Genomic DNA, 16272 nt, shown 5'->3' with positions numbered 1-16272 from the left:
TTTATGCTAACCCTAACCCTAAAACTTTAGTACTAGTTACTGAATTTTCATCATCAAAACTCGACAGAGCAGAGATCAACATTACATAATGCAATTCACAACCTAAACAAACAGAAAAAAACTCTAAATCATGAAATACAGAACCTGCTAATTAACAGATTTTACAGTGAAGGTTTCTTATTTTAGGAATGTTTAAATAATTGGACTAAAAACAATGCTAATTGCTGATAAAGTATTTATTTGCAATGTATACATGCATTTCGAGAACAGAAATCTGATTTGCACTTTATATTGATGGTCTCATTCTGGGCTACATATCAACTTGCAGTCATTAGAGTATTAGCTCACTGTTTGCTTAGTTTCTGTTTGCTTAGTTTCTGACCCCAAAAACACTACTGCCTATAAGAAATTTTAGATATCCACACTTAATGCAACTTATTTTACTTACTTTAAAGAGTTAGTAAAAAACCCAAAAGTGACATTTCTGTCATCATTTAGTCACCCTTTTCTTGTTCCAAACCAGTTTGAGGTCCCTTAGATCTAATAGCCTGCTAATACTCTGACAGTTAGTTGGCAAATATATTTATAGCTGAGGCATTATCTGATTAAAAATGTACTTTAAATGCAAGCATTTTCATTTAATTCAATGAAATTTGTTGGTTTCATTCACAATGTTAACTACATGCCATTTAGCCGTCATTAGATAATTTGTCTGCTGTTTGATTGGTATTTGCTCACACTTCATTTCAATGGACACTCAAAAAAAAAAAAAAAACGGTCTATTGACTTAAACTTTGCAAATACATACTAGATTACTCTGCTTACCTTAATTTTAAACTAACAGAATAAGCAAATGACAATCATGACAATAAACTCTCTCTCTCTAAATATATATAGACATAGACATGGATGTATGCATTATATATCCATAAGTGTTTACGTAAATGTAAACTTTTATTTCTTATGTAATTAGTTGTGATTAATCATTAAACAGCACTAATTTAATAGAAATGCACTAATATAGATACTGCTTCATAAAAGAAATCTGAGAAACTTCAGTGTGCTTCGCTCCTAGTTGACTAGGTTAATTACAATGTACAAAAAAATATTAGTAAACTGCAAGTACTGTATGTCAATTTATTCTACTGTCCAAAAAGCCAATAGTCTATTGATATTCTGATGACAGTTGACATGTTGCAAAATAGGATTTTTTAAGGGTAAGATGAAAATAAATACTGAATAAACCCAGATTTTAAATTAGTGGAATTAAGTTTTTTTTTTAAATTATTATCATTAACAAGATTCCTTATATAAATCTGAAACGCACTATAATCAGAAAATCAGTTTTCATGTACAGGTATGTAAGCTCTAGGTAGGTACTAAAACACTTTGATTTGTATTGTTTAGGTCAAATAGCACTGTTGTGTACATGAACTTGAACCAACTCGATCCAAAAATTCTGATATGAGTTTAAAAAATTCCGTATTGTTAGAAAACAATGACACATACCAGAAAGTGGAGACTTCAGATTTGTTAAAAATACATTGTCTTCTAAATTTGCATACACCAATACATAAAGCATATCAAATATATACTTAAATGCATATTTTACTTTTTTACTCTAAACCCAGAAAAAATGTCATAGAAGCAAATAAATAATCCTTAGAATTAAGCCTTGAAATTAATAAAGCCTCAAAATTCACCATTGCAATACAAAACAATGGTTTTACTAGTATTGTGTTAGCCTTAAATAGCATTTGCACTGACCTACAGTGCATTTTCATTGTTTAGATACAAATTAAAACTTTTCATTACTGCACTGCAGGCTCATTCTCAGACTCTCAGACATCATCAAACAAGAACAAAATAAGTTCAGGATGTCAGTGACGTGAGCAGCTAAGCGACTTATCTTCTCTTTGAGACGAGATAACTCTTTATCAAAAAACGAATAATCCGCGAAAGCGCTTGCCAAAGGAAAGAGAGCTCTGTCAAGCTGGACCTCACGACCAGATGTTCCACAGAGGGAGTAACTTCTGGCCAGATGTGAGAGGAATGTCCTGGTTAAGACCTTCTCTAAATGCTTGCCACAAACCGCTGACTTCACATAGACGTCAAGAAGATCTATCAGACTTCAGGGACTACAAGAGCTCCTGCCATTTCACCATGCTGTGTGGTTTTCCCCAAAAGTCTTTTATTACTGCCTTCTTTCCATCTTGAGACTTTCCTTCTGGTCTAATTTTAAAGAGAAGTCGGGACTTGCTGGATAATCACTGAAGAATGACTTGCGCGGAATCTAGAGAAGTCTTACTGTACTTTTGAGTGGGTGGAGGGTCTGGTGAAATGCTTGGCTGACTCAACAGTTGGCGTAAGGGGAAATGTGATTTGCCTATTTCTTACTGCAATATGCAGTCCTGCAGCTGCTTTTGTAATCGGATGAAAACTTATCTGATATATACTGTATGTATATATATATATATATATATATATATATATATATATATATATATATATATATATATGTGTGTGTGTGTGTGTGTGTGTGTGTGTGTGTGTGTGTGTGTGTATGCCGATATACAGCCATATTGTACTGCTACTCATGTGATATTGCATTTATACAACAGTTCGGTGGCAAAATCGTGTATGTAAAAAGAAAATCAAACACGTATACTTTAAAAATCCTTTTTGTACCAGGAACTACTTTCTTCCACCATACATTCCCATCTGCAGCTGACGTCAGAACAGCAGAAACCGTTACTAATTAACCAATGTAATTTTAGAGCTAGTATTTGAATGATTCTTGAGCATACGATCTAAGAGATGACAAAACAGGTGATTTTGCTTACATTTTAAGATTATCAGGATGAATGGCATGAAATGCCATCTGTCTAGAGACATTCCCCAGTATTTCTCTGTTTCAATCGGGAGATCACAATAAATAACCCTGAAAAGCCAATACAACACAATCACTACCAGATTAATGTTGTGTTAAGGAAAAACACATGCGGGCATTTCTTCTGTCTGCAGTAACGAAAAAAGGAAGCTCATTAGAAACAAACAGATGGCCAACCAAAAAGTAACAGTATTCGCTCTGTAAAACATATGCTGGATAAGTTGGCGGTTCATTCCGCTGTGGTGACCCCAGATTAATAAAGGGACAAAGCCAAAAAGAAAATGAAGGAATGAATGAATGAATGAGCAAATAAGTAATAACAAAATTAAATTAGTAAACGTGAAACAAAATTAAGAAAAATGAGAAAATATAAAAATGAATTGCAATTCCCAATAATAATAAATCTAAATAATAAATAATATGATTAATAATACAATATTTTATGGAAATTTAATCATTCATTCATTTTGCTTCAACTTAGTCCCTTTATTTAACAAGGGTCCCCACAGCAGAATGAACCACCAACTCATTCAGCATATGTTTTACACAGCAGATGCCCTTTCAGCTACAACCAAGCACTGTGAAACATCCATACTCATTTACACACATACACTACGACCAATTTTATTAATTCAATTCACCTATAGAGGATGTCTTTGGACTGTGGAGGAACCCGCGCCAACACAGGGAGAACTTGCAGACTATACACGGAAATCCTATTTGACCCACTTGGGGCTTAAACCAAGGACCTTCTTGCTGTGAGGCATCAGTGATAACCACTGAGCCATCGCATGGCAAATGGAAATTTAGTTATTGGTTACTGTACACTTGGTTCTTTACTAATAAATGTAGTATTTACAATGTTCAGAAGGCTGATGGCATCATTATGTTGTCAATGCAGTTCCAGTTTAACACAGAACAGACTCTTCAGTCTAAACAAGTTTAAGAGCACTTGAGTTTCAATGTCAATAGCATTCATTTAACAGAACGTTTTCATTTCTGTCACATATGAAGATCACATTAATTTTTAACAACCCTTTAACAATGAAGTAATAAGTGTATCCCCCCTCCTCTCTTTCTCTCTCCAGAAAGACCTGTATCTGTTTTTGTGCTCTTCTGTGGGCTGCAATAATAAGGCTCTATGGGCTAACAGAAGGATCTGGCCATGCCTGTTGCCATTCGTAATAGAAGCTGGGAGGATCACGTGACTTCACCACGAACAGGATTACAGTACAGCTATGATGACTTAGACTTGGTTTGCTGCCATGCAAGGCACCGGCGAGGTAGATGCGCCTCCATGCCAGAATGTGGTCATCATCAGCTTTACCCTCAGGATGATATTGGAAATGGTACAAAAAAGATGGAGAGGATATTGCAAAAGTTTAAGAATGAGACTCAACCTAACTGTGAAGATGTAAAGAGCCAATTGTTGACATCTAGAGATGCTGTCAATGAAAAGGCACAGCTTGAGAGTGAGCAAGATAGCAGACTACTTTCAAACAACGTGGCAGATCAAGATGAATTACAGCATTCTGCTTTGGGAAGTTTGCAAACTCACAATGGAGATGCAGATAATAAGAAGCTAAACAAGGATAAAGTGTCTTCAGCCATTAGCTTGTCACATCTTGTGCCTTCTGCTGAAGCGTTGGATCAAACAAATGGTTTAGGAAATGTTTTGAAGGATGGCATCTCCTTAAACAACACAGTCAAGAAAGACTGCTCTGAGCTAACTCATCCCAAAGAAGAAACATCTGTGGAAAACACAGAATCTATGGTGAAGGTCAATGTGGGCAGTGAGAAGTTAGTATATGAACACATGAATGTGACAAGCAGCATCACAGAAATAACTAATAAACCTCCCACTTCTGATTCATCTGCTGACCCGTGTGATAATGAGGAAGGACATTGTTGTGAAACATCTGAACAGGCAATTTTAAAATGTATCAAAACTGAACGCTCAAGCAAACCTATGTCATCATCATCAACTTCTCAAGAAGATCATCACATTCCCCACACAGAAGATGCTAATAAAGCAAATCTAGCATGCAAAGATTGCAATGTGACTCCAGAAGAAAATGAAGATGGTATTTTTAAGTGTGCTGATGGTGATAAGTTAAACGTTGGATGCATTAACCCACATGCTTGTGAAACTTCTCAACTAAAAGAATGTGGAGTAATAGACATCATGGATACCTGGCATGACTGCTCGTCCAAACTCCAAACCATCCATGAGGGGTCGTGTCCTGAATCTGGAGATGATTCTTCTGCTCTGATATCAGGTGATGGGCCAGAGGAACCAACATGCAGAGGATTAAACACAAGGAACTGTGAAAATCTGACAGCCTCAGAGGATCTCAGAGAACCTCAACCTGAAGGAATCTATGAGGATCATCAGGCGACTCAAAACACTGCAGCCAAGGACTGTGAGATGGTCCCCAAAGCTGATGGTAGCATTGTCAAGCTTCGCACAAGAAAGGTAAGTAGTTTTGGGTTATTTTTTTATGAGTAAACAATAGCTGTTTTAATAGCATATAAATCAGATGGCAGTTTGTTAACTTTAACATTGATACTCATGAAAAAATTAAATAAAAAAGGAAATTAAATATTTTTGGTCTGTCAGTATAAATGATTCCTTTTGCACTTGAGATTGTATTCCTTTACTTATTTTGTACCATGCCTAAGAAGGTCATCCGTCAGGGGAATTCTGGGGAATTTCCACATAAATTGTCCATAACAAAACAATTAAGCATGCAAATAAATTTAAATCTGGAAAAAGTATTTTTTATGCATCACAAGATTTCAGTTAGTTTCGTGTCTCATTCATTCTCTGATTTATTTTTTTCTATGTATTTATTTTGAATAGCTTTCCGAGCTTTGGCTTTAGAGATAGTAAAGCAGATACAGTATGAAATTATAGGGGTGGAAGAGAGATGGAATGGAAACAGGAATTAATGCAGGCTGGATTTAAACCTGCATTCTACAACTGAGAACACACACCTAATACTGTAGTACAGTTTTTAAAACACTGATTCTCAACTTTTTTTTTTTTTTTTTGACCAGAACCCACTATCTGTTATTCATGTTAAGTTATCCATAATAATCGTAATGCCCTGCAGAAATCATGCCAGACTGTGTCAGATCAAATTCATCTTGACAATATCATATAACTTTAATAGAAAGGTCAAATAAAAGTTTGAGATTTTCAGCTGTCTCCTAGGTCATTTCTAGAGTAATACAGTTTTTTCATTATGAAACAAAATTTTACAATTAAGCAGATTTTTAAAAACGTATTGTTGAAAACTATGACTATATTAATCTAAAACAATCTAAAACACTTTCCAAAAACAAGTGAACTATGCATGTTTAACTATACACTATGATCATTAATATGAAGTAGATGTCTAAATTCTTCTATGGTTTTGGATTCAGTGTTTGTTCAAACAACTATTTTATTTGTATCGTTAAAAGGCTTTGCACAATGGGTAATGCAAGCTGTGCAAAAAAAAAAATTGCTGTGTTCGACACTGTGTGTTCTGTTAACTCTGCTAAACTAGAACTACTAAAACGAAAACAATGTAAATAAAAACTAAATACAAATGTGTTCACACAATAGATAAAAAAAGATCACTGCAAGAGCATTATAGTTAAAATTTTATAAATATAAAAACCACTGCCTGCATGCCTTCTTGACCTCGAGGGTTTTTTTCAGTTTATTCATGACAATTTGCTTTTGTATAATGTTATTATTATTAGCAGTATTATTTATTATATGTATATTTGTATTTGTTTTATCAAAAACAAGTTTAGATGTGTCCACCTGATGGGTTTTGGACTATATAGGGGATATAGCATGTGTGTTTGGATAAAACTCAGTTTTTTTGACCATACTTCGTTATTAGTGTTCATTTATTCGTTTGCTTGAAATTAGATCTAAATTTAGAAATATATTTTTTAAAACAAATCTTTGCCCATAACAAAAGAAATTAATTATGAAGGCTAATGGATGTCTGTGCGAACAACACTGTTTCCTTATCCATGAAAGTGATTGGAGAAGGCTCATTCTTTATCCTTGTGCTGCAGATAGTCTTTTCTCACTAGTGAACCATTCAGTGTTTCCAATTACAAATAGCTAATGAGCTAATGAGGCGCAACGCAACTGACTTCTAAAGGGAATGGGAGATGAGACTCTGGTTGGTTTATTCTCAAAATACACCCAGAACTCATTAAGAGAATTAGCACAACCCTGTTACACCAGGCGCCGCATCCTTAAAATAGCAAAAGTGTATTCGGACACTCCCTTAATGCTTTTGTGCCATGCGATTTAGACTTTGCGACTAAATTGTTAAAATAGAGCCCTTTGTGACAAATGTTGAAGGCGTCTAAATAATTTTTGGCTTGACTGTATATTATTATGTTCCTTTTGCAAATCATTTCACGATTGGCCCATATGCGTGCTGGATTTATTTTTAGCTGGTTTCAAACCAGTTCCAGCATGTTTTCATGACTAGCGCTTACTTCCCGCTCCATGTTTGTGCTCGCTTGTATACACAGTTCTGATTAAAAGCATTTATGTAGTGCCACACTATTCAAACACCACCTCCTAAATCACCATGCCAGCTCAACTGTGCCACGCCCTTAAGAAAGCAATGACATCACTCCAGCTCACATCTCTGGCCATGGGCATCTGTGGAATGTTCCACGCTCCAAGAAACTGGCGTCACACTGGACCTTAAAGGGCACCAATGGAGTGTGTGTGTGTGTTTGAGTATGTGTAGTCATTGTGTGTCTGCCGATGTGTGACAGGTTTGCTTGTATGCATATGTATTTTTACCTTTATGTGGGTGATTGACAACAGCCCGCCTTGCCAACCTCGGTCCCTTAGGTAAAGTCTCTCATAGCTTTCGGTGTTTATTCATCCTAGCTCTATTCCTCAAGACCCTGGAGGCGTCGTCCAAAACACAGTCATTATTTATACAGCGGGATCCATTAGACAGGAACCAGCCCAAGCAAAACACGCCACGCTGTGTAATTGTCATTTATTTGTGAGGCTGAAATCCAGGGCTGGTGGCTGGAGTTCTTGTGGGGATTTGTGTTTGTTACGGCGCGCTGGAGTGAATGCGAGCCATTTAAGGGCTTGAACGACTCTTTTCTGCTGCTAATGGAGACACGAACTATCGGGAGTTCAAGGACGGAGTGTGCAACGGGAGTCCTTGAGTGGGGGAGTTTTTGTTTGACATACGAATCCAGAAGGAATCCTGCTTATTCCAATTATCCTTTCTTTTGAATCAAGGTTATTTCAGTGAGCAAAAACTAGGACTAGCACTATTGGTCTATATGTTAACTGAAATAAAATGTAAAAATCACAAAAAATTAAAACGTAAACTAAATCAAAGTAAAAATGGTAACGTAAAAATGGCTGAAATAAAATCTTAGTTAGCAATCCTATTTATCAGTGGTTCTCAAACTGGTACATGTACCACTAGTGGGTTCCTTCTAGTGGTACGCGGAGGAATGAAATATGTCATGTACATGCTATACACATTTCAAAATTTATCAAAAATGATGTATATAATATGCCATATATGACATATAGCTTATATTTCTGAGGTAATCTGCCACGTTTTTGAACTTTGCAGAGTTGTAGCTGCTTTACTGGGCCTTCTTCGCTACTGTATTTCAATAGTGCTCATTTTGGTGGTACTTGGAGAGACAATTATTTTCTGAGGTGGTACTTGATGAAAAAAAGTTTGAGAACCACTGCTATATATCATTTTCAGAATTCATAAGCAGTCATTCGATTTTGGAAAATTTGACCTGTGATGTTTAGGGAATAACAGAAGATAACACTTTACAGCTAAACACATCAGAGAACATGATTAGTTACAAAATTTACAAAAAAAAAAAAAAAAAAAATATATATATATATATATATATATATATATATATATATATATATATATATATATATATATATATATATATATATATATATACTATTAACTTGGTGACACGGTGGTGCAGTGGGTTGCGCTGTCGCCTCACAACAAGGTCACTAGTTCAAGCCCAGGTGTGTCAGTTGCCGTTTCTGTGTGGAGTTTGCATGTTCTCCATGTATTTGTGTGGGTTTCCTCCGGGTGCTCCAGTTTCCCCCACAGTCCAAAGACATGCACTATAGGTGAATTGAGTAAGCTAAATTGGCTGTTGTGTATGTGTGTGAATGCAAAGATGTATGGAAGTTTCCCAGTGTTGGGTTGTGGCTGTAAGGGCATACTCTGTGTAATAAGATATGCTGTATAACTTGGTGGTTCATTCTGCTGTGACGACCTCTGATTAATAAAGGGACTAAGCCAAAAAGAAAATTAATGAATGAACATAAAACTTTTTCTGACTTTTGTTCATTTCCCCCCCAAAAAGTTAACTATGCATGTTTAACTAATGTGCTGAATGATTTTTAATATGAAGATTACAAACAAACGTTTAAATAATTTAATTACAAAAATAAACAAAACAAACATCTCCTCACGGAAACTATACCACCAAACTGAAAGCAATCAAACATAAAATGTCCAGGCCTGGTCCTCTCTTAAGGCTTATTTATACTTCTGTGTCAAGCACATGCATATGCTCCGGCACAGCCTTCGTGTGGTCGCATAGCCCTCGCCGTGGCAGTCGGCAACACTGATGCGCACCTCTCAAAAAAATGTAACTACATGTCGCAACGATGCTTAGCGCAAGTTCTGTGATTGGTCGGCTTGGTAGCAATGACAAGTGTGGGATAGAGCGAGTGTTTACAATTGTGGAGTCACGTGAATGAGATGTAGATGGAAACTGTTGTTTGATGTTTACCTTATGATTAAAGATGTTGTTCATCTGCTGCTTCCCGCCACAAAATTAGTAAATTTGAGCCACTTGTACATTTAAGGTAGCATTAAAAAAGAAAAAAAAAAACGCTAGCAAAGAAACTGGACACATAGGAACATAAACACCTACTGCCAGTTAGCGTTTCAAAAGTGTTATTGCAGAGGAACACAAACAGCACACAGAAGTACAGTATAAATGCATGACAACATGTAAGGCACACGCCTTGGGTCACGCCAATCACTCGATGCAGATGTATAAACCAGGCTTTATCTTGCTCTCGTTGTCATTCCTCCTTTTATGCTCCTCCGTGAGACTTGAGACCGGTATGCAAACAAGTGAGCGCATTATCACTCGCATGACTAGCCTAGCTCTACTTTCATAGCTCTTGACCACTCCCCTTTGTGATAGTATGGTTTTGGATTTTGTATTTGTTTATTCTAGGCACAATGGTTAATGTAAGCTGTGCAAACATTAAACTTTGCTCTGGTCAATACTGTACATGTTCTGTTAACTCTGCTAAACTACAATTACTAAAACTGAAACTATGTACACAAAAACTTAATAGAAATGTGCTCACAAAATAAAAAAAAGAACTAAAAGCAAACTATAATGTACAGCAAATAAAAAATACTGTTGAAATAAAAAGCTTATAAAAAATGCAAAACTATAAAAACCTGAGCAATGAAATAAAAGAAAACAAATACCTAAACAATAAAACTAACTAAAACTTACTGAAATGTACAGAAAACAAAATGCAGAAAACAGAACTTTAATAACCTTAATAAGAAGTAAATTAACCACAAAAAAAAAAAAAAACATGACAAAACCATTAATGAAACAAACTAAAGCCTAACTGAAATGTACTGCAAAAAAAATTTTAAAAATACAGGATTGAAATAAAAAACTTATGTAAAATAAAAAAATAAAAAACTTTCTATATATTTTATATACAATTTATTCTAAAATAACCTGAATAAACAATAAAGTAAAAATTTTTTTTTTTTTTTTTATTACGTCCCCATGATGTACTCCAACGTGGTGGGGACGTTGAATTTAGTTTGGAAATGAAAATCCGGCTGAACCAATGTCTAACCTAGAATCAACCAAATATCAACTTCTAATCATGTTACATCTTGACGTTGTGTGGACGTTACTGTATTTCTATGCATCTATCAGACAGTGGATTTTGGTCACTTTCCAACACAATCTAAAATCAACCAAATACCAAATATCAGCAGTTATTGGATGTCAAAATAACGTTGTCCTTAGACGCTGGCTAGACATTGAATTTTGGTCATCTGACGTTCACTTTCATAAACTAAGTATGAACAATACTTATGCATAAATAATACTTTTTTATTAATCATACTTCAACATTTACTAATGCAACATGCAAAAAAAAATTTATGCACTGTGAGCTAACATGAACATCGAACAACTTTATTCTCATTGACAAACATAAATAATAAATGTAATGTTCATTGTTTGCACATGTTAATAAATACAATAACTAACATTAACCAATAAAGCCTTGTTGCAAAGTGTTAGCAGTTAATCTCTCATCAGTGTTGACGCTGGAGATAATGAGGCCGATGATAATTGAAGTATTTTTCTTTTCACGCATGATGCTTCACACGCTCAGACACTCTCAATGTGCTGGATTGTGTCAGTCTGGGGATTTATCGGGGAGTTGAAGTACGAATCTGGGCTTCATGGTGGATTTGAGATTCTTGGAACCGTTTAAGTGGCACTAACAGAGTGACTGTTTCAAAAATCACTCCCCATATTGAGCAACTGTCTGAGATCACATTCTCTCCTCGTTTGTGTCTGCATGCTTGTGACTGTGTGCGTGAATATGCACACATGGAATGGGCGTGAATCTTTTGAGTGGACAGTGAATTGATTTGATTCACATTTCATGTTTTCGATTAATTTCAGGAATGATTTGTGCAATGTCTGAAACTGTTCCTTAGATCAGTAAGCCCTGTTTCTTTAAGTGTATGTCACACTATCCTGAATTTAAATAAATTCTTATTGGGATGTGTTAGCAGTTTGTTGTTGCAATGTTCATGATGCTTCACAGATCTAGTGTACTAATAGAATTAGAATTAGAAATTAGAATTAAGAATTTATAAATCTTTATTGTCCACACATGTGGAAATTCGTTTTTGGCCTCCCAAACATCACAAATACAAAAACAGAAACACAAAGCACAAACATAAAGCTTCCTATACTGCAGATTACAAACACACAATCCTGGCTATAAAACCACAAAATAACACACAAACTACTTCATGGTCATTTATTCAATATAGTAATAACTTATAGTGTAAAAGATTTCTTAAATATATATTTGTTTTTGCTGTGGGTACTCTGTTTTGTCTATCAGCAGGAAGCTTTCAAATTCATAATAATTCATTGGCTTTCCGTCTGGTCTGGTTTACATACAGATACACAAGCTGCTTCTGGGGGTCCAATATGATCCTACTGTACTTGCTGTGTTAACAATCTTTGCAAGTTTATACTTGCTTGTAGCTCCAAGATTTCCGTACCAGCAAGAACTATTAAAGGAGATAATACTTTCAATCAGAGTGGTATAAACCTTCCTCAGAATACCCTTACTAACATTAAAACTATTCAGTTTCCTTAAAAGAAAGAGTCTCTGGCTGTTTCTTCAGCGGTCTTGCGTCCTTGTGTTCTCGTGTAACGTCATCATCAGCTACAAAAGTTCAGTTCCAATACTCAAGACTGCAAAAACAGAGGACGCGTGAAACTTCTCGAATGTATTCTTGATACACATCTGATCATTTCTGGAAGGTAAATTCATAGTGCTTTGATGAACTTTTTGAATTTCTAATTTACTTGATCCTAATGATCTGAGAGATCTGTTAGATCTGTTTTTGTATTCAGTGACCATATCTGTAATGTATTGAGGTCCAAGGCCATTTAGTGATTTAAAGACTAATAAAGTAATACTACTTTAAAATCTGTTCGGAATGTAACTGGGAGCCAGTATAAAGACCTGAGGACAGGTGTGATGTGCTTGGATTTTCTGGTTTTGGTCATAATCCTAGCAGCAGCGTTCTGGGTGCGTTGCAACTGTCTTTTTGGAAAGGTGGAGTCCGTTACAGTAATCCACTCTGCTGGTGAAAAAGCATGAAAATCTAAAGCATCTAAAAAAAAAATTCTTGCAATGTTTTTGAGATGATAGTATGCTGATTTAGTTACTGCTTTGACATAACCATTGAAGTTCAGATGTGACTCCAGAATCACACCAAGATTGTTGACCTTATTTTTTTGTTGTTTGACCTTAGAGCCAAGGTACACATACACCTTGAGAACCCCATCTCTGTTCCCACTTTAGTTTTCATTTTTATTTTATTTATTGATTTTTTTTAAATTAACATTAGAACAAAACGTAAAGTCAGAATTTTCCAGTGGTATGAATAATGTGGAGCTTGACTTGTTATCCAGAGTTTAAACTGACAAGACATTAAAACCCATGCAGATTTTCAGTTGTTTTTGCCGTCTAAGGCAGGGGTTCCCAAACTTTTCAGCCCGCGACCCCCAAAATAACAATGCCAATAAAAAAAAAATAACAATAACAATGTGGTTATAAATACAGAAACCTTGCATGCAATGACGCAGACACACCAATTAAATTTGTGTCAGTGCTTTAAATGTGCCAGAAAGTATAACCTGATGTTATAAAATCAAAATGCTATTGCTGCCTTTAATATAATGTAATTACCCCAGGGGTCACAATCCAATAGAACTAGTAACTATAAGCTACTATAGTAACTATAAACGACTATTTTTATTTTCAGTATAGTTATAGATAAAATATGTTAATTCTTATGGTTAATAAAAATAAATAGATTTTTGGAAATCACCAGGCGACCCCCTTTCATTGCCCCGCGACCCCTCGGGGGGTCCCGACCCCCACTTTGAGAACCACTGGTCTAAGGTATAAGCTGTGGTCTCATAATCTGATATATTTAGTTTACTCGAGGACTCAAATGCAAAATAGAGAAAAAGAGAGAGAAAAATTCCCCAAAATTATTTTAAATGCATCAAAATTACTTGTAAACAACGCAGTTTAATTATTCATAATCAATATGCAAATGGAAATGTTGATGTATTTGGTCTTAGCGGAATAGATCTGCTACTCTGCTGCTGCTTTGATTATTATGGCAGAGCATGTACCAAGACATGCTACTTCCAGTATATACACATACATGACGTTTGAGAATATTACATAGCAGTAATAACACAGATAGAGCATAGCAGACCCCAAACCAGACCTAAACACAGGTAGAGCTGGAGTGAAGGAGGGTCTTTCAAAATGTGTCGCAATGTGCCGCAGTTTAAACCGCTTTTAACCTGATGAGGAGCAAGCTCATTGGCTGTCGAGGTGACAGCAACCAATCTCCTGCGCCATGTAGTTAATGATACAGGAGCAGATTAGGTGACCTATTAGCCTGTGTGTGCATAGAGTTTCATGCCAGAAATTTCACAGAAAATAAATAAAGAAATAAAGGTACATGAGTTGTCACATATGTCCATATTGTCCATAATGTCCATATTAATACCTGAACGGTACATATTAGTACCTAAAAAACACAGAAGTTTTCCTCTTAAATTTTTTAGTTACTAATATATACTTTTGAGGTACCAATATAAACCCTTTAAGTACAAACGTGTACCTTTTGAAAAGGTACCACCCCAGTTACAACTCTCGCACCATTATTTCTGAGAGTGTACAGTACGTGGATATTCAAGAAAGTGATTTCTTTTTGACAGTCAGTGGAAATACAGTATAGTACTTTGTCTATGCATGGGCAAAACATATGTCCAAAAATGCTAATCTATTTATAATCTGATCACCTTTAAGCATCAAATGTGTTGTTCTGTGTTGTTACACTTCTTAAATGTCAGATATGTGTCTGTGCATGCATTTGTGAATTTGTTTGTAATACAGGCAGTGTCTCATCTCATCATACTGGGTTTATGGATCTCGTTTCAGTCATCCTTAGAGACAAGGGTATAATTAAATTGTGGAAAGGTACAGTAATTATGATGATACAGATATTAATGATGAAGATCAATCCCATAATTAGCTCCCTGATGAATACAGCTGATTCAGCCTGGAGCTGCAGAGAAGTTTCTGGAGCAGCCCTGTATTTTTTTGTTGGACTTGCTAGTTAATGATTAATAATTAATGGTAGTCAATGATTTTTAACCAGCAAAACTAATGAAGCCCCTTAAACTAGTTAAAGCCTGACTAAATGAATTAGATTTACAGGGTCATGACTCATGACAATTTTTTTTTTTTTTTGTGCATAATCGACAATGTTGAAATTGGTTAGTTTAAAATGTAGGAGAAAACAGGTGAATTTTGAGCTTTTTGTGCTATTTTTGTCATCCTGGTTTGAAATCTGTACTTTGTAGTTGTGGCAGGATGAGAAGAGAACATTACAGTTCTTCTTTGTGATGTGGAGTTGTGTCAATACATATTAATGTGTTTAAAGTTTAGTGCAGATAGTCTAGTTTTATCATTGCACTTTTTATTCTTCTAGTTGTTTTGCAGTTGTTCTGACTGTTTAAATACTTGTTTAATTTTGAAGTTATTTTATTGGTTAGGACGTGTCATGTGATTTAGGTCAGCGGTCATGGCAGCCATCTTAGGCCGTATTCACACTAGGTACAGTTGCCTCGAACTGGGCCAAAGCACGATTGTCCCCCCTCCCATCTCCCCCGACGGCCCGCACTCACACCACAATCGGGCCTCGGCACGCTTACGTCATCGCTGCTGTGCTGTTCAGTCAAAGGCGCTCTTACTCAGCAGCACAGTGGAGATTTCTCTAGTTATATCGTTTCAGTCGGTTTGATATGCAGTGACATGCAGTCAAATATTTCACCAAACAGTCCTTAGGGATGCGGTGACATGCAGTCAGATATTTCGCCGAACAGATCCGCCACTTTTGCCGCTTATAATCATAATGCTCTCGTGCTGCAGGAATGAGGAGGTCTGCTGAAGGTGCGCAGCTGTCGTGCAGTGAAAGGTTTGCTTCTTTAATAAACAACGGCAGTTTGCGTTCACTGAACAGTAAGAATGATTAATAAATTCATATAAAACTTTACTAAAACTTCAATGTTAAGCTGCTTTGACACAATGTACATTATAAAAAGCGCTATATAAATAAACATGAATTGAATTGAAATTTAATTAAATGCTGCAAAAAACTAAATTAACAAAACTAATGAAATTAATCAAAACATGCATTTTTTTTTTCAAACTTAAAGCTATTAATCAGCTTATTTGTTATATAATGTGATTAATTATTACTATAAGTTTCTGCATAATATGCATTATTTTATACATTTGCAAGGCTTATACACTATCTGACAAAAGTCTTGTTTTCAATCACAATTGTAAGAGCAGCAAATAATAACTTGACTTCTAGTTGATTATTTAGAAAAGTGTCAGAAGGCAGATTTTTTTCAATGAATCATCTGGC

General features: G+C 35.6%; 1 protein-coding gene across 3 annotated transcripts in view; it reads left to right on the top strand.

Annotated features, from left to right (window-relative positions):
• The window catches only part of dlc1 (DLC1 Rho GTPase activating protein), a 225431-nt gene that overhangs the window by 18649 nt on the left and 190510 nt on the right, over positions 1–16272 (top strand). For 2 of the 3 annotated variants that reach the window (XM_087236999.1, XM_087236998.1), the window contains exon 4: positions 3979–5366. In XM_087236999.1, coding sequence (XP_087093125.1) covers positions 4056–5366 — 1311 coding nt within the window. In that variant the 5' untranslated portion in view covers positions 3979–4055. Of the gene's footprint in view, positions 1–1825; positions 2366–3978; positions 5367–16272 lie in introns of those variants that run through there. The other variant, XM_087237000.1, reaches the window with a different exon arrangement.

The sequence above is a fragment of the Danio rerio genome, chromosome 1 (assembly GCF_052040795.2).
Source record: "Danio rerio strain M-AB ecotype USA chromosome 1, GRCz13ab, whole genome shotgun sequence".
NCBI lineage: Eukaryota > Metazoa > Chordata > Actinopteri > Cypriniformes > Danionidae > Danio > Danio rerio.
The sequence above is the reverse complement of the archived record's forward strand: the minus strand, read 5'-3'. Positions and strand labels throughout refer to the sequence as shown.